General features: G+C 25.0%; 1 protein-coding gene across 1 annotated transcript in view; it reads right to left on the bottom strand.

Annotated features, from left to right (window-relative positions):
• The window catches only part of LOC127291553 (POU domain protein CF1A), an 83314-nt gene extending 64158 nt beyond the window's left edge, over positions 1-19156 (bottom strand). The window contains exon 1 of the mRNA XM_051320741.1: positions 16174-19156. Within this exon, the coding sequence (XP_051176698.1) occupies positions 17314-18651 (1338 nt within the window). The 5' untranslated portion in view covers positions 18652-19156 and the 3' untranslated portion in view covers positions 16174-17313. The remainder of the gene's footprint in view (positions 1-16173) is intronic.
• Between the last annotated feature and the right edge of the window lie 202 nt (positions 19157-19358).

The raw sequence follows: 19358 nt of genomic DNA, 5'->3' as shown, positions 1-19358 counted from the left end.
TTAAAAGTCTATAAAATTGAAAATTCTCTAAATCATGTGGATGTTCTCATGTTATCTTTAGTGTCGATGCGCGAGTTTAAAGGGGGTAAAAAAAAAAAAGAGTTGCGTGTATGTATATGTATGTGTGAGATGGCAATTATACGCAGACGCGAAACGTTGCGACGCCTATATATAACAATAATTTTCGGGTAGGTGTGAACGAAATATCTTTACTCTGGGAAGGGGTGGGTGGGAGGTGAAAGCATAAGAGAGGAAGGAAGGGAGGAGTGGGTGGTTTGGTACAAGAATAGCAGTGGAGAGAAAGTGAAGAGCGCATGTCTAGAAAATGAAGGGGTTGACAAGCGCAAGCGTCGTTTCACTTTTACTGATTCCTTTTACCCCTTTTTTCCACCCCCCCCCCCTCCATCGATTCTCTTCTCTCTCTCATTTTATTTTTCCCTCTCTTTTAACTATTGCTACGAGAAGAGGAGTGGGAGTAACTCACCTTTTTTTACCCTCATTCCCTTATATTTTCTCCTCCCTACGTTTCTACTCTCTCTCTCTATCTCTCTCTCTCTAATTTTTCCTCCTCTAACCCCCCTTTTTTCTAACCCTATTTTCTCCCTTCCTTACTCTCTTTTTTCTTCCCTCATTTTTCCTCCTCTCACCCTTTTTTTCCCTACCCCCCCGAGAGTCTCTAATTCTCCCTTTCTATTTCGACTTTTTGTCTCTCACTCTCTCTCTCTCTCTCTCTCTCTCTTCATCCCCCTTTTCGAAATGAACGCGTGTCATCCACCCAGAAGGACGATTTCAAACCCTGGCACCTGGTTTTACAATGTTTTTACGTGGTTTTTTTTTCACGAACCGCGTTTTTTTTTGTCACTTTCCTCATCGTTATTGCCGGGCATTTTTGGATGTTTAGCCCGTATATACGCGACGAGTGTGGCACGCGTCCGATTAGTTCGAAACAGGGGTGAAAGGGGGGTGCAATTTTACCAGATGTTGGGTAGAAAATCTGACAGGATTCCAATTCCCCTATATATATATATATATATATATATATATATATATATATATACGCTTGTTGATGTTTGATTCATTACTCATCTCCCCCCCCCTTCATTTATATATACGTATATACGTGATGAACCCACAAAATATGTAGCGATTTTCCCATTTTTTTTCCTCTAAATCTTATTATACCGGGGTATTATTTATATATATTTGTATGTTTGCCTATCGGATTTTGATTGAAGAATTTATTTTTCAAAAAAAATTTCACCATATGTTGGATATATATATATATATATCTAAAATTATTTCGAAACGTTTATTTATAAAAGTTTATTAATAATAAATAATTATTATTATTATTTAATTAATAATAAAGTTAATTTATAAATATTTAAAGAAAAATAGTATTAAAAATTTTGATATTTTTTTTTTGGTAGAGAAATTTTTAGAAATGTATAATATAATTTTGTAAAAGAAAGTAAAATGAATCTGACATAGTTTAAATTTTAATGTATTTTGAGGTTATTACCCCCTATATTGTGTGCACACTTGTGAAACAACCTTTAGACAGGTGAAAAGCAAAATTTTTCACTTATGAACTTGTGGATCGACCTTTACACTGTGTATGAATCTGTGAAATAACCTTTAGACTTGTAAACCCGCCTTTAGGCATGTGAAATAGTCTAAAACAAAAATTTCCGTTTTTAAACTTATGAATCGACCTTTATACTGTGTATGCATGTGTATAACAACCTTTAGACTTGTGAACCCACCTTTTAGACTTGTAAACCCACCTTTAGTCTTGTGAAAAAGCATAAAACAAAAGTATTCAGCTTTTAAACTTATGAATTGACCTTTACACTGTTAACGTACTTGTGAAACAACCTTTAGACTTGTAAACCCGCCTTTAGGCTTGTGAAATAGTCTAAAACAAAAATTTCCGTTTTTAAAGTTATAAATCGACCTTTATACTGTCTACGCATGTGTATAACAACCTTCAGACTTGTGAACCCACCTTTTAGACTTGTAAACCCACCTCTAGACTTGTGAAAAAGTATAAAACAAAAGTATTCAACTTCTAAACTTATGAATTGACCTTAAAACTGTTTACGCACTTGTGAAACAACCTTTAGACTTGTAAACCCGCCTTTAGGCTTGTGAAATAGTCTAAAACAAAAATTTCCGTTTTTAAAGTTATGAATTGACCTTTACACTGTTTACGCACTTGTGAAACAACTTTTAAACTTGTAAACCCACCTTTAGACTTGTAGAACAACTAAGAAATTATTTTTTTCGTTTTTATACTTATGGATCGACCTTTAAACTGTGTATACGCGCTTGTGAAACAACCTTTACATTATGTGTAAACTTATGAAACAATCTTTAAACTTGTAAAACACCCTTCAGACATTTTATATTTCTTTTAATTTAGTATTATTTTATTTTTAATATTTGATTTTATTTAAATATAATTTTGACAATTAGAAAATAATGACTAAATTATATTTAAATATATTTAAAAATTTTGTTTTATTATTATCAAAACCAAAAATTTTTCATCACAAATTACTATTTTTTCTTCTTTTTTTAATTAGAGGATAAAAAATTAAAAGTAGAAAAAAATGATAATTATGATAATTTTTTGTTTAAACAGTAATATTTATAGGAGGACATCAATGATTAATGGTGTATAATATAAAATTAAATTAAGAAAAAAAAAGAATTCAAATTATCACCGTCAAGAGAAAGAGAGAGAGAGAGAGAGAGAAAAAAAAGAGAGCCCCCTATACAATTACGTCTGGTTTAATGATCAAGCAATCGTTTTCGTGCTCGATAAGTATTATAATTTCGTTTCGGATTCCGGAAATTATTCAGTTCGACCCGACACGTGTTTAAAGCTCGTGATTTCCACAATGCACTCCTTAATTATGTCTCATATGCAGACACCATATATACACATATATATATATATATATATATATATATATATATATATATATGAAATTATTAACTCAAATGACAAGTAAAAAGTGCGATATGTATAAATGAAAATTGAAACAAAAATCATTTAAAAATATTGCTCGCGATTTTTTTTTTGACAATAGATAAATTCGATTTTTTTCGATTAATCGAAAATCTAATCGATTAATCGAAACTGTAATCGATTCATCGAAGCTCAATTCTATTGAACTTTTCGAAACTGTAATCAAAATTATAATTTATTAATCGAATCTCTAATTAAACTGCAATCGATATATCGAAACTTGAATCGATTAATCGGCAGTGTAATCGATTTATCGAAATTAGAATCGATTAATCGAAAGTATATTGTATTTATCGATACTGTAATCGAATATCTAATCGATTTATTGAAACTGTAATCGATTAATCGAAACTGTAATCGATTCATCAAAGCTCAATTCGATTGAACTTTTCGAAACTGTAATCGAAGTTATAATTTATTAATCGAATCTCTAATCAAACTGCAATCATATATCAAAACTTGAATCGATTAATCGGCAGTGTAATCGATTTATCGAAATTAGAATCGATTAATCGAAAGTATATTGTATTTATCGATACTGTAATCGATTAATCGAAGCTCGAATCAATTAATTGAAACTCTAATCGATTTATCGAACAAAAATCGATTAATCAGAAGTGTAATCGATTTATCGAAACTAAAATCGATTAAATATCGAAAAAGAAATCGATCAATCGAATCGTATAATTGAAATCTACGCATCTAAACGACGAGAGAGATTTGAAAAAAAAATTCGAAATGACGAATGTATAACAAATTGAATAAGAGTATTACGTGAAATATTGGTGAGATCTTCCCATTTATGTCTTAAACAACCATGGACTATTTTTAATAGTCGACCAATTAGAACGCGAGCCATGTTTAGAAAAAAAAATAAATTAAATTGAGCGCGATTTGATTCGATCTTTTTTTTTTTTTTTTTTTTCTATCTCTATTTTACTCTCTCTCTCTCTTTCTCTCTTTATTTTACCTTGACTCATCATGAAGGACTTTAATTAAATTTTATCGAAACAAGAAATAATTATAATTGGCATTTAAAAAAGACTTGACATTTTATCGAATGCGCGTATAGAGTGCAGGAAGTGCATTATGGCGATTACACGTAAAGACCGGATCGCACCTTTTTCTTAGTGATGATTGGTATTGAATGGCATGTGATTTTATAATCTTCGATCATTATAACCCGCGCTCACCCAAGGTTATTGATGCTACAATTATTTTATTTTTTTTTTGTTTTGTTTTTTTTTTAAATGTTTTTGGACCTGTTTTTCAAGTGTTTAATTTTTTTTTTTTGAAATTTCCAAAGTTCATTTTTTTTTTATTAAATATAGAAATTAAGAGAATGAACAAAAAACATTCTTAAATATTTAAAAAAATTATTTCTATTCAAAATTCCAAGGAAAAATAGGAAAATATATTTAAATTTCCTTGTAAACAAAAAAAAAGTTTATTCAAATAAAAAATTATTAATTTTAATTTTGGTAATTTACAAAAAAATTAATACTCTAAATTTCAAAAAAATCATTGTATTGTTATAAAATAAAAATAAAATAAAATAAAAATAAAATAAAAATAAAATAAAAATAAAATAAAAATAAAATAAAATAAAATAAAAATAAAATAAAAATAAAATAAAATTAAAAATACAATAAAAATAATAAAATAAAAATTAAAAAAAAATACAATAAAAATAATAAAATAAAAATTAAAAAAAAATACAATAAAAATAATAAAATAATAATAAATTAATATAGAAAATAAAAAAATAGAACAAAAATTAAAAATAAACTATTCTGACAAATTATATAATATATGTCCGCATGCGGGCAATTTGAGTTAAATCGATTTTCTTAAGGTGAGAAAAATTCACCATTGTGCAGTGAATGTTTAAAAAATCGTTTAGCAAAATCTCTGAATCTAATTACATAACAAATTATCACAATTACACGCGGCAGAACCCCAGACGAGTTTATTAAGCCATAGGCATCGTTCAATATTCATGAAGTTGCTGATATTTTTTTTAATTTTTTTTATATATATATATTTTTTTTTTTCTTGGAGACTTTCTGTCCATCACGCAAACCTTACGAACTAACCAATTTCAGAGGAAGACGCTTAAAAAAATATATATACATATATATATATATATATATATATAGTAATTGCCCTTCTTGAAGTAAAATTGCGATGCCTCTAATATAAATTTTTGAAACAATAATTTTTCGACATATTTATTAAGTACAGAGAGAGAGAGAGAGAGAGAGAGAAGCCATTAAATGATAAATTTTTACAGTTTGACGCGTTTTTATTTAAAAATTATTAAAAAAATTTTTTTTTTATTTTAATTTTAATTTAATTTAATTTTTTTAAAACTACGTTTCATATAATTTTAGAATTATTTCAATGAATTTTTATTTATATAATCTTGTTAATTTTTTTTATATTAACTTTATTTCTATATTTTTATGTTTATTTTATTTTTATATTTTTATATTTTCTTTTATATTTATATTTTTACGTTTACTTTATATTTATATTTTTATGCTTACTTTATAATTATAATTTCATTTCATTTATTAAGTTGAAATTTATTTTTAAGTTTACTTTATTTTTATATTTACTTTTTATATTTTTAAATTCACCGTTTTTATATTTTTTTTATATTTACATTCATATATATATATATATATATATTATAATATTTTCCTTTTATATATATGTCTATTTTTTATTATATTTATTGTTCTATTTTAACAAATATTCAGTATTTCAAATTGGCGACTTCCCATCCCTGGGAATGATCACTTTTTTTTATTTTACTCGCTTTTGGCGCTCTATGTTCATTTCCATATTCTATGGTCAATAAGTGTTGACAGTGAGAAACATGTTATTGCATACTTTATGTGCTTTATTAGAATAAAATTTTTTAAAAAATTCAACTTTCCACCTTTTTAAAAAATAGAATACGAAATTTTTTTTGCTTTTTGTAACCTTTTTATTGTACTTATATATTTATTTTTTAAAAATCGTTTCCGTTTCTTTTCTCGCGCGGCAAAATTATTCTAACCTAAAATATATTTTCGCTATTAATTAAAAAAAAAAAAAATTTGTATTTTACAAAATCTGTTTTTATTTATGAAAATTTAAACTTAACTTTCAGAAATTGGTGATAAATATAACAATTATTATATATTTATTTGCGGAAGTAATCAAAAATTCTACAGGAAGAGCCACAACATTGAAGAAAAAAAAAAATGTTTTGTATTAATCTGGAGCCCATTTTTAGATTAAAAAAATTTAAACAAAAATTTCATCGAAAAAAAAAGTTCTATAATTATTTTTCTAATTAACAATTAGTTTTATATGGTTTACATGTATTTAAAAAATTTGTTTTGTGTTTAAAAAAAAATTGTTGAAAATTATTTTTTTTATTTTTATTATTAAAAAGTTCCTTAAATTTTGGAAACTTTTTTTTTGTTTTTATTTTATTATTATTATTATTATTATTATTAGTAATTAATTTTATTTATTAATTGTATTGTTAAAAGTTCCTTAAATTTTGGAAACATTTTTTTTTATTTGTTTTTATTTTATTATTATTATTATTTCTTCATTTTATTTATTATTTTTAGTAATAAAAGTTTCTCAAATTATTAGTAATTAATTTTATTTATTATTTGTATTGTTATTAAAAGTTACTTGAATTTTGGAAAATTTTTTTATTAATATTTTTATTTTATTATTATTATTATTTATTTATTTTATTTATTATTTTTAGTAATAAAAGTTTCTAAAATTTTGAAAATTTTTTTCTATTTGTTTTTAATTTATTATTTTTATTTATTCTTATTTATGAAATATTCCTTAAAAAAAAAAAAATTTTTTTCATTTATTTTTTTGAATTGTTTTTTAAATTTTGGTTCTTATAAAAAAAAAAAATGATTTTGATTCATCAATTGTATAATATTTTCCACAATTTTTTTCTGTAAGAATTTAAATAAAAAAAAAACATCTCTTTTTTTGCCGCCATTTTTTTTTTTTATCACACACAGGATCCGCTTTCTGTGTCCATTGTTGATTTTTTTTTCTGTCTTTCTTTCTTTTTTTTTTTTATATTGAAGAAAAGAGTGGAAGCAGATTCGGCGGGTGCTAAAGGCGACACTTGTTTTGAAATGATTTACGAGACAATTCGGCAACTATATGGTCCATTCTGGCGGTGAAAGAGGGTAAATATAGCTTTTTGGGGTTAACAGCCAATAACACAAATGGAGAAAAAGTGATAAAATTCAATAATTTATTGTCATATTTTTACATGAGAGAAAGAGAGACAAGAAAAATTGCGCGCATTTTTTTTTTTTTTTTTAAAAAAAAAGTTTAAGAAAGTTTTTTAATCAGAAAAAAATGAAAAAAAAACAGAAAAATTTAATTCTAAATTAAATTACAAAATTTTAAATTAAATAATTATATTTCTTATCGAATTTTTATTTTTCTAATTCTAATTTACAAAAATAAATATAATAGAAAAATAGTTAAAAATTCTATATTATATCTACTCTTTAATTAAATATATATATTAATATCAAAAAATCAACATAATCGAAACGGAAGCTCGAAACAAAATTCCAGGTCAATTATTTATTATTCTCGCGCAAGTGTTGACAAAATGTAAGACAGGAAACATTCTTGAAAAAAGAAAGAGAAAAAATAACAGAATGAATAAAAAAAAAAAAATCTGTTTCACTTTTTTTTCCTTTAATAAATAAATCCCGAAATTAAGGTAAATTTATCAAAAAAAAAAAAAAAAAGAAAAATAAGAATTCAAAAAAATATGCATTTAAAGTAAAAAAAAAAAAAAATTTCACTTTATTCCAGATTGATAGGTTGATATAATGCGCATCTAATCTTTTTGAATATAATTTATATATATGAACGACAATAATAGAAGATATTTAGCATAAAACTTGAATAAACATATTGGGCCGTCTGTAAAACAAATATTAAAAATCATATTTACCGTATTTATCGAAAAAAAATTTTTTTTCGATTATATTAAAAAAAATAACTTCATACTTTTTCAATTTTTTTTCTCTTCTTTTTTTTTTTGGCAATACAAATTATGTTAAAAGCGATGAACTTGATAAAAATTTGATTAAAAAAAAAAAAATTTCTTCCCGCCTCTTTCTCTTCAAATATTTGGACAAATAAAAAACGTCAATTGAATCCAAAGTTTATACACACACACACAATACAAGAAAAAAAAAAAAAAAAAAAAAAATTCCACCTGATTTGACGATGATGACCCGATTCTCGGTTGACGCTGGAACACACCTGATTAAATGTCGAAAAGATCGCAAATAAAAAATATATAAATGAAACATCGAAAAAGGAATCAACGATTAAAAAGAAAATTTTTTTTTTTACAAGAAAAGGTTAACGACCAGAATTTAGTTTTTAAAATTTAATTTTTTTTTATAATAATAATAATTATAATAGAATTAATAATAATAATAATAATTATCCATAAGCAAAAAATAATGATAATAATAATAACAATAATAATAGTAATAATAAATAGTTCTATAATAATTAGAATTCTAATAATAAAATAATAATAATAAAAATATTACTACGGATTGAAAAAAAGTGGCCCACTGTTGACCGCACTGTATTCCTTTGCATAAAAATAATTTCAAAATTAATAATAATAAATTTAATTAATAAAAAAAAAATTAATTAAAAGTGACCCACTGTTGCCCACTATAAAGTTTATATAAAAATATGAGGCAAATTAATTTAAAAAATTAATTAAAAGTGACCCACTGTTGCCCCCACTATAAACTTTATGTAAAAATATAATGCAAATTAATAAAAAAAAAAAATTAATTAAAAGTGACCCACTGTTGCCCACTATAAACTTTATGCAAAAATATGACGCAAATTAATAAAAAAAATTAATTAAAAGTGACCCACTGTTGCCCAATATAAAAATGTATGTAAAAACATTTCCATAATTAATAAAATAAATTAATTAAAAGTGACCCACTGTTGCCCACTATAAACTTTATGCAAAAATATGACGCAAATTAATAAAAAAAATTAATTAAAAGTGACCCACTGTTGCCCAATATAAAAATGTATGTAAAAACATTTCCATAATTAATAAAATAAATTAATTAAAAGTGACCCACTGTTGCCCACTATAAACTTTATGTAAAAATATGATGCAAATTAATAAAAAAAAAAATAAATTAAAAGTGACCCACTGTTGCCCACTATAAACTTTATGTAAAAATATGACGCAAATTAATAAAAAAAATTAACTAAAAGTGACTCACTGTTACCCACTTAAAACTTTCTGTAAAAATATGACGCAAATTAATAAAAAAAATTAATTAAATGTGATCCACTGTTGACTACCATAAAGTTTACATAAAAATATGCTCAAATTAATAGTAATAAATATAATTAATTATATTTTTATAATAATAATAACTTTTATAATAAATTCCATAATAACAATAATAATAATAATAATAGTAATAATAATAATAATAATTTGTTTATAAACAATAATAGATAAATAATAATAAGTAGTAATAATAAATATAAATTTATAATAATAATAGTAAAATAATAATAATAAAACTTTAATAATAATTTTAGTTTAATTTTCAATTAGAAAAAATTAAAAATTTGTGAAAAGGTTTTTTTTTAAATAAATGTAAAGCCAGATTATTGTTGTATACTTTCATCTCGTTTATTAATTAAAATTCAGTAGTAATTTAGTTTCTGCCATTCTAACAAAACGTTTTACCACTCGCCAGATTCTCTTGTTTTTTTTTTTTGTCTCTTTATTTTTTACGTTAATAATAATTAATATTTAATATAATAATATACAGAGGGTTGGGGGGGAGGGGAGGAGTCGCTTGCTTCTCTAAAAATTATATTTATATTTTTTTTTTCGTCGATTTTTTTTGTTCTACATTGTATATATATATATATATATATATATATATATATATATATATATATATATATATATATATATATATATTTATGAGAATCTTTCCTTTTTTTTCACGATCATTCAAGATTCAGAGAGTTCTATTTTATTAAAAAGAAAAAAAAGCAAAAATTATTAAAAACATTTTTTTAAATAATTTTTTTTCAATTACAACTTTTTTCAATAAATTTTGCTGAATAAAAATTTTGTTGAATAAAAATTTTGTTGAATAAAAAGTTTGTTGAATAAAAATTTTGTTATATAAATTTTTTTCAATAAAAATTTGTTCTTATATAAAAATTTTTTTATAATAAAAAAATAAAAATGTTTTAAATAGAAATAAATTTTTTTTTTTTTTGTAAAACAACAAATTTTTAAAAAATTTTGTTTTGAATTAAAAAAATTAAAAATATTTTTATTTATGTAAAAAAATAGGAATTGTTGTAAATTTTTCAAAAAAAAAAAAAATGATTCTTACATATTTTATTTTTATTTTATTTTTTTATCAAAAAAAAAAAAAAATACAGATAGAAATCTCTGATCCTTACAAAATTTTTTTTTTTTTTTTTTTTTCATTATAGATTCGGTTGTTGACAGTCGATGACAATTTTTTTTCTTTTTTGTTTCAGAAACATTCAATATATCCTCACTTCCCATTCAAAATCACAATAGCACACTTTTTTTCAACGTTTTTCTGTACACACGTTTTATTAAAATAACAAAAACCAAAGTATATAATAATAATAATATAATAATAATAATAATATTAATAATAATAATAATAATAATATAATAATAATAATAATATTAATAATAATATAATAATAATAACGAACGATTGATACTCTCGCATTTTTCCTTTTCTCGCCAGTATTATTTAACCCCCGTTTAAAAAAAAAAAGAAAATTTTCAGAGAGACGGCACCGTGAAACTTGCTTCTTTTCTTTTCTCTAAAAAAAAAAAAAAAAAAACACGCCTGTTTGGATTCTGATATTCGCAGAATTTTTTTATAGGCGATTTTTTTTTTTTAAATTTTTCATTCATTTATTCTTTTTTTTTGAAGGGCAAAAATATTCACAGCGCAAAAAAAAAACAGTTTTTCTTTTTTGAAAAAGAATCATGTTCATTAAAATGTCTTTTTTTTTTTGAAAATTATGGAAAAAAATTTTTTCTTTAAATAATTTTCTTCTAATTTTAATAATTTGATGAAAATTATAAAAAATTTATTAATTTTTAATTATTGAAAATGAAAATAATAATAATAATAAATAATTGAATTATTAAATTAATAAATAAAAAAGAAATTAATTTTTTTCTAAATAATTCAATTATTGAATTATTCAATTATTTAACATTCTTTTTTTTTGCTCTAAATAAATTTTTTGTTTTTTTTTTCTTTTTACGATACTATTTTTATGGAATGTAATTTTTTTTTTTTTTTTAATATATTTGTTATTTTTTTGGAAAAAAATGGCAAAATTAAGTTTTTTTTTTTTTTTTTTGGTAACTTAATTTTTTTTTAAGACCCATTTCAATTGAACAAGTTCCTCTCTCGACGGTACAGTAATCACAATGTTATTTATTTTTAATTATTTATTTAATTTTTTTTTTTTTTTGGAATGTGAGAGCTTCCATCGTGACACTGGCAACGTGAGTCAAATTAATTGTCATCAGTCTGTTTTCATTTCTTAAAAAATTATATAATTATACACATATACATATATATTATATATATATATATTTTTTTATATTACATTTTTTTTTCCTTTTTATGCTATATTTTTAAAATCTTTCTTTTCTTTTATATATAACAATATTCAACATTTTTTTTATTTTATTTTTTTTTTTTTGCAGAGCGTTTTTTCATCCTTTTTAAAAATCACAAAAAAATTCATCGAAAATTTGGATTTTTAAAAAAGAGTTAATTCAAATTTTGTTTTTTTTCATTTTTTTTTTTTTTTTTTTTATTTAGAATTTGACTCAGGTGTGCCACTGTTGGGGAAAAAAAATGTAAAGCTGGTCTGGAATGTAGTCTCTTAACCAGTCTTTGGTAAGCGGACGCTTCGCGGACAGGTTCGACGTGGTACGGTTTTCAAATTCTTCGGGGGGGAGGGGCAAGGGGGAAAAAGAGGGGGGAGGAAGTCTACCCATCGGAAAAAGGAGAAAAAAAAAAACAGTGACTAACAACAATAATAACAAATTTCTACTAAGAACAACATTATTTTTATCTAAAAATTAATATTAAAATTATATTAAAAAAAAAAAAGGGGGAAAAAGAAATAGGGCGAGGGTTTGGGGGTAAATTTAGTTTCAAAAAAAATTTGTGTTTTTCTTTTTGATTCTTAATTATATTAATTTTTTGTTATAAATTCTAAATATAGTAAATTTTTCCAAAAAAAAAAAAAAAAAAATGTAAAATTTTCCTTTTTCTTCGTTAGAAAATAATTTTTCTTTTTTTTTTTTTTTTTTTTGAAACGGTTTTTCTTTTTAGAAAAGAATTTTTTTTTAAATAGATTTTTCTTTTTTAAAGAATTTCTTTTGAAAACAAATTTTTCTTTTTAAAGAAAAATTATTTCATATTTTGTAAAAAATTTTTCATTTTTGAAAAAAAAATTTTTCGTTGTTTAGTGAAGAAAAAGGAAAAAAGAAAATTTAATTGATCATTTTTAAACGCGATAATCAGAAATACCAAATGGCGAGAAAGAGGTAAAAAAAATTTTTTCGCGTTTTTGTTTTTAAGTGCAAAAAACGTGTTTTTTTTTATTAAAAGATGAAAATTTCTTTTTGAAAGGAATTTTTTTTTTGTTCTTTCTATCGTCGAATAGTTAGACTACCACGTCGATACGAGTTTCACAATTTCCCTGTCCCTTTTTTGTTTTTTTTTTTTTTTTTACTATTTGACGCCTGCTTTCCATTTATATACAACGATAAGAATAATAATAATAATAATAATAATAATAATAATCCTAGTATGTACAGAATTCAGGAGAAACCGTATTGTGGTTGCATAAATTCAGGAGAACAAAAGTAATACTAGTATTATACAAATATACATATATATATATATATATATATATATATATATGTATATGAATTTAGATCCCAGTGACCGCCCGCAAATTTGAGATTTTTCTTTTTTTTAATTAAAAATTAAAAATTTTTAATTAGAAAAATTTTTCAATATTTAAATTTTTTTTAAATATTTCAAATATTTGAAATATTTTTATTTACCTTTAAATATTTTAAAATTGTTTTCATTTTGAAATTATTATTGTAAAAATTAATTTAAAAAAAAACGATTTTAACAAAAAAAAAATTATTGTACAATAATATTTTTTAATAAAATATTATTATTATTTTCTTATAAAAAATATTATTATTATTTAAAAATTATTATAAATTATTAAAATTTTCAAGGGGAAAAAAATTTGCCATTAATGAGTTTTATAAATGTGGGAAATTTGACACAAAAATATTTAATATAAATATATATATATATATATAAAGAGAAATTATATACTTTATACTTATATTAATTATATATGTGTCAAAAATATATTTTAACGCAAATTTATTTGACATCAATTTATGTGTCTTAAAATCAACTGGAATATATTTGACCTGTTATAATATATATAAAGGTGTAAAAGAAATTGAAAGAAATTGACGTAAAAAAAACTCAATCTTCAAAATTTAAAGAAAAAAAAAAAAAAAAAAAAATTATTAAATTTAGCCCAACTTTTGACGTCGATAATAAGCTTGAGTTAAATTTTAGACTTTAATTCCAATCAATTTAAAATTCTCTACTTCGAAACAAGTTTTAAACGAGAAGAGAGTGCAAAATGTCATTTTTTGAATTTATACACGTTTTTTGGCACATTTTTCTTTTTTTGAAATTTTTGAAAATATAATTTTTAAAATCTTAAAATATTTTAACACTTTGAGTAAAATTTTACAGTTTTACTTTCTTTTTTAAGAAAATTTTAATTTTTAATATTCTTTCAAATATTGGAAAGTTTAAAAAAAAAAAATTTCAAAATATTTCTAAGTTTTCGATAATATTTTTAATATTTAAACTTTTAGAAATACTGAAAAATTTTAAACATTAAAAGTTTTCGAATTTTTTTCAATATTTAAACTTTGAAATATGGAAAAATTTTCAAACATTAAAAGTTTTAAATATCAAAAAATTTAAAATATTTAAAAAACAACAATTTAAAATTTTCACTATTAAAAATATTTTAAAATTTTAACACTTCTTTTTAAATCGCAAATTCGGTTATTAATTCACTTTTTGTCACGATTTCACGATATTTTTTTGTCAATTTTATATCTTGTATTTTTTTCCGAATTTCAAAATTTGACAATTCTCACTGTGAATATAATTGACAGATTTTTCGAAAATAAAATTTTCTTAATTTTCCATAAAATTCTAACTGAAAAATTAATTTTTTATCATTTTCGGTTTTTCTATTTTCAATTTCCATTTCGGTTTTAATACACTCACGGTAAAAAAAAAATTTGTTTCTTTTTTTGCAATTATTGTTTCGTTTTTAAAACTTTAAGTTTCAAAAAAAACTTTGATTATAATCGAGTAAAATGATTTAAAATTTACACAGTCGCACTAAACAAACAAAAAAAATCTGAAACTTTCTTATATTGCAAAAATTTACTTTATTATAAGTCTAAATTTTGCATTTATAACTAAAAGTAAAAATTTCACTTTACTATAGTAATTTTTACAATTTTTTGTTTCAGTAAAATTTATCACATATCCAATGAGTAAATTTTAACTTAATTTTTAATTTTTATAATTTTATTTAGTAAAATTTGCCACATTAATTTGGTTAATTTTATTACAATAAAATTGTACAATTTACTCTAAGAATATAGTAAATATTTTACTGTTTTGTAAATAGAAAAATTTATACCATATTAATTTAGTAAAATTTCCAATATTAATGTGCGAAAATTTACCTAATTAATGTTATAAAAAATTTTCTTTACGACTATAGTAAAATTTACCTTATTAGTGTAATAAAATATACCTGATTATTATTGTAAAATTTACTGTAATAAAAATAGTAAAATTTACAATACTAATAAAGTAAAACTTACTCTAATAAAAATTAGTAAAATTTACCCTAATAAAATAGTAAAAATTCACAATATTAATAAATTAAAATTTATTCCAATAAAATCGTGAAATTTACCAAAATTAATAAAGTAAAATTTACCATATTAACAATCTTATTAAATTCATTCAATGGATAAAAATTCGATATTTTTTTTAACTATTTTTTTCTATTTTCGAAATAAAAACATTATTTTTCAAATTGAATCCGATTTTGACACTATATATAATTATAAGCGATTAGCGAAATTAAAGATAAAAAATAAAATTATTATTTTACACAAAAAATTGAAAATTTGAAAAAATTTTGAAAAAGAAATTTTATTCACTGAATTTCTATTTTTTACACTCGTGTGAAAATGACAATAAACCGAAATGATTTTTTATTTTTTTTTTTTTCGAAAAAATCTGTCACTTTTTCCCTAATATTTGAGAAATTGATTTTACTTTTCTAATTTCGAAAAAATACAATTTTTTTGTTTTTTAACTTCAAATTTGTATATTTCTTATGTCAAGAGAAGAAAGAGAATCAAAATTTCAAAAAATTTTCAAAAAAAAAAAAATGATTACCAATTTTTGTCCGACGGCAAATATATTTACAATCTGTCAATATCAATTTTCACCGGTGGAAAAAAAAAAATAAATTTTGCACAATTTTCACTTTTTACACTCGTTTTTTGAAAAATTCCACCAAAATAATATTTGTAATAAATTTTAAACAATAATAATTTCACTCGAATTTTTTTTTTTTTTTTTTGTTTTTCAATCAAAAAAGCAAAGAGGTCTGAAAAGGGATCATCAAAAAAAAAAAATTATCGTGAACGAGAACGACGCGATAATGATGACAAGTAATAATATATTAATCATTACTATATATTCATCTATATTTGATTCTCAAAAAAAAAAACAAAAAAATCATGAATTTACTTTTTTCCTTTTCTTTTTATATTATATATAAATATTTTTCTCGTATGTATATATATATTCATATATACTTACTCTTTATACAGAAGGGATTTTTCATGAGGGGACTCGATGTTCAAGAATCGCACGTCTCTTGCATTTTTTTTTTTTCGAAACAAAATTTTTTTTCCCCATCTCTTTTTTTTAAAACATTTCGTGGAACAACCGTTTTTTTATTTAAATCGTTCTCGTTTTTAAAATCGTAGTTTTTAAAATCAGTTTTTTTTTATAATCGTTTTCTGTTTTTAAAATAGTTTTTTAAAAATCGTTTTTTGAAAATCGTTCTCCTTTAAAAAAAAAAAAAAAAAAAAAAAAATCGTTTAACAATTATTCTCTTTTCGTACATTTTTTTTTCTTTAAAGAAATCATTCAACAACCATTTTTCTGTTACAACAACCGATTCTTGATTTTTGGAAATTTCTTTGAAAATTCGATTTTTACATTTTTTTAATCGCGCACTATCCTCCCCTTTTTTTTTTGCATCGCAAAGACTTTGTTTTTGAGACGCGCGCGACGTCGCTCACTTAAACTAGCAAAAAAAAAAAAAAAAATTTATGTTTTTTTTTACTTTTTAAATCTGTGGTACATTATTTACAGTTCATATTTACTTTTATGTTACATCATTCGTTTTCACGGGTTTGGTTTTTTTTTTTCCAATATTTGCTTCAAGCAAAAAAAAATCGCCCGACGAAAACCACTTTTCTCTCCTAAAAACGCGATTCCAATATATATTTGTTTTTTTCATTTATTTATAATATAATATATATTTTTTTGTTTTTTCTGTCCTGCATTAAAGTCCTTTAAATAACAATTGTTCATTTGGAAAAAAAAGAAAAAAAAAAAAAAATTTTTAAACTCGTTGAAAACACGCAGTGAAAGGAATATCCGACGGTAGAATTAAGACACTGAGGTTTTAACGAGTTTGGGAATTTTTTTTTCCTCCTTTTTTTTTCGTGGCAAAAATAAGGAAAGCCTCCCCCGGGTTTTGCAGACCCGGATTTTTGTTCCTCGTGATTAATCCCAAGTATAATCCTTATAGTAGAGCTACGAATTTGAATAGCTGCTGGTGCGCGCTTGTAAATAATGATGATAGAATGGTGGTAGCACTGATTCAGGTGTTCCTGATGAATTTCCTTGGGTTGTGACGAGGCCCAATGGGGGAGGCCCCGGCGAACGCTAGTGAGCCGCTAATGAATGTGCCGTGAGACCCTGAGGACTAAGCATTGGTGGACTATGACTGTGGCCCATTGGCGAACCATGTAAATGATCCTGCGGATGATAACCCTGATGAAGACCACCTTGACTTTGATGACCTGGCGGTAGACCCTCCATCATACCGTCGCCAAGTGTATTTGGTGGTGTCATACGTTTCTCCTTTTGCCGTCGATTACAAAACCAAACTCTAACAACTTCTTTTTCAAGTTGTAAACTATCAGCCAAACTCGTTATTTCCTGTGCTGATGGTTTTGGTTGTTTATGAAAATGTTGTTCCAATGCACCCTTAACCGAAACTTCAATTGATGTTCTCTTTTTTCGTTTTCTACCTTGTGCGGCAATTTTATCAATATTTGTCGGCGAACCCGTTGATGAATCAGCCTCCTCTAACCATTTTTGTAATAGTGGTTTTAGTTTACACATATTTTTAAAACTCAATTGTAATGCCTCAAACCTACATATCGTCGTTTGGGAGAAAACATTGCCATAAAGAGTACCAAGTGCGAGGCCAACATCGGCTTGAGTGAAACCAAGTTTAATTCTCCTTTGCTTAAATTGTTTGGCAAAGGCTTCGAGATCATCGGATGTTGGTGTATCCTCCTCGCCGGCACTATGATCCCTATCCAATGGATGTCCGGGATGTAAAGGATGTCCCGATGGTGGACTATGATTGTGGGCGTCACGTAAATGATGAGGCAAACCGGCTTGATGATTGTGTAATTGATGTGGATGCTGATGGGGATGTTGATGGAGCATACCATTCATTGCCGCATGATAGACGGATTGTTGAAGGGTTGTTGGCGATGCTGCGCCACCAGTTGGATTATAATGTGCTGATGGTACAACTGGTGCATGCCAAGAATGTGGCGATGCCATACCAGGTGATTGATGGGGTCCACGATGATGCATACCCTGATCGGTAGCTGTTGCGGCGGCTGTTAATGGTTTAACATCCAAATTTGCTTGATGTGGATGATGATGTGGATGATGGGTGGTATGATGCATACCCATTGATGCTGCCCATGGATCGGGTACCCATGGATTTGCAGACGAGAGACTCGCTGCCGAATGTGATAATCCATTTGGCGACGGTGATGAATTCACCTGATGATGATGATGATGGTGATGATGATGTTGTGGCGCGGGCATATATTTCATTTCCCCAGCGTCGGCTGCACTGCGGGGTGAACCCGACGAATAGCCACCAACGGCGATGTTCATTCCGATCGTGGAACCTGAACCACCATCCAGGTCTGAAGATACTGCACTACTAACCGGCATGTACGTGGTAGCGGCCATCTACTTCCTTACACTTTAACTAAAAATACCTCCTTGAGGTAGTTTCGTGCCACCAGGCACACATTAAATACCCTCCTTTTTTAGGGTTGAAAAAAAAAGCTTCCTTTTTTTGTATCACCAATTGTTCAAGTTCCTCCAAAATTCCCGTATGGTTTACACTGTCCGACACATTTGAACTGACATGATTAAAACACAAATTACACACGCACTTTTTTGCACGATCCTTGTTTGGGGGTTAAAAAAAAAAAAAAAACACTGTAACTCCTTGAAGCACTGTAAAACCGGAAATGTGTTTTTATTTTTTTCTTTTTGGTTACCGAAAACACCCACGGGGGGAAAAAAAAAAACTAAGAGCCGAGGGAAAATGAGAGAGAGAGAAAAAACAGTAAATAGAGAAAGATAGACGGACTGAAGGAGAGATTCGGCTAGCTCTCATGCGTTATGCATGTCATAGCTGAGAGCGACTGACTGCCTCGCCTCGCAGCTCGCCTGAGGTTCCCTAAGGTCCCGAGCAGGTTAGGTTTCTGTCATGCGCGAACATTTTCATAAAGAAGTGGGGATACCCTACCACCTAATGTTGGTGATGAAAATACGCCGATTGGTCAATGTAGCAAGGTGGCCGTCGGCAGCTACGTCATCGGTAGGTTGGCACTCGATTCATATTGCTCCGCCTATTTCATCCCACTTTTGGGATCTTTTCCAACAAA

The sequence above is a fragment of the Leptopilina boulardi genome, unplaced genomic scaffold, assembly GCF_019393585.1.
Source record: "Leptopilina boulardi isolate dan_hultmark-lab unplaced genomic scaffold, ZJU_Lbou_2.1 LbouV2_144, whole genome shotgun sequence".
Taxonomy (NCBI): Eukaryota; Metazoa; Arthropoda; class Insecta; order Hymenoptera; family Figitidae; genus Leptopilina; species Leptopilina boulardi.
Note: the sequence above shows the minus strand (reverse complement) of the source record. Positions and strands in the feature narration are given on the sequence as shown.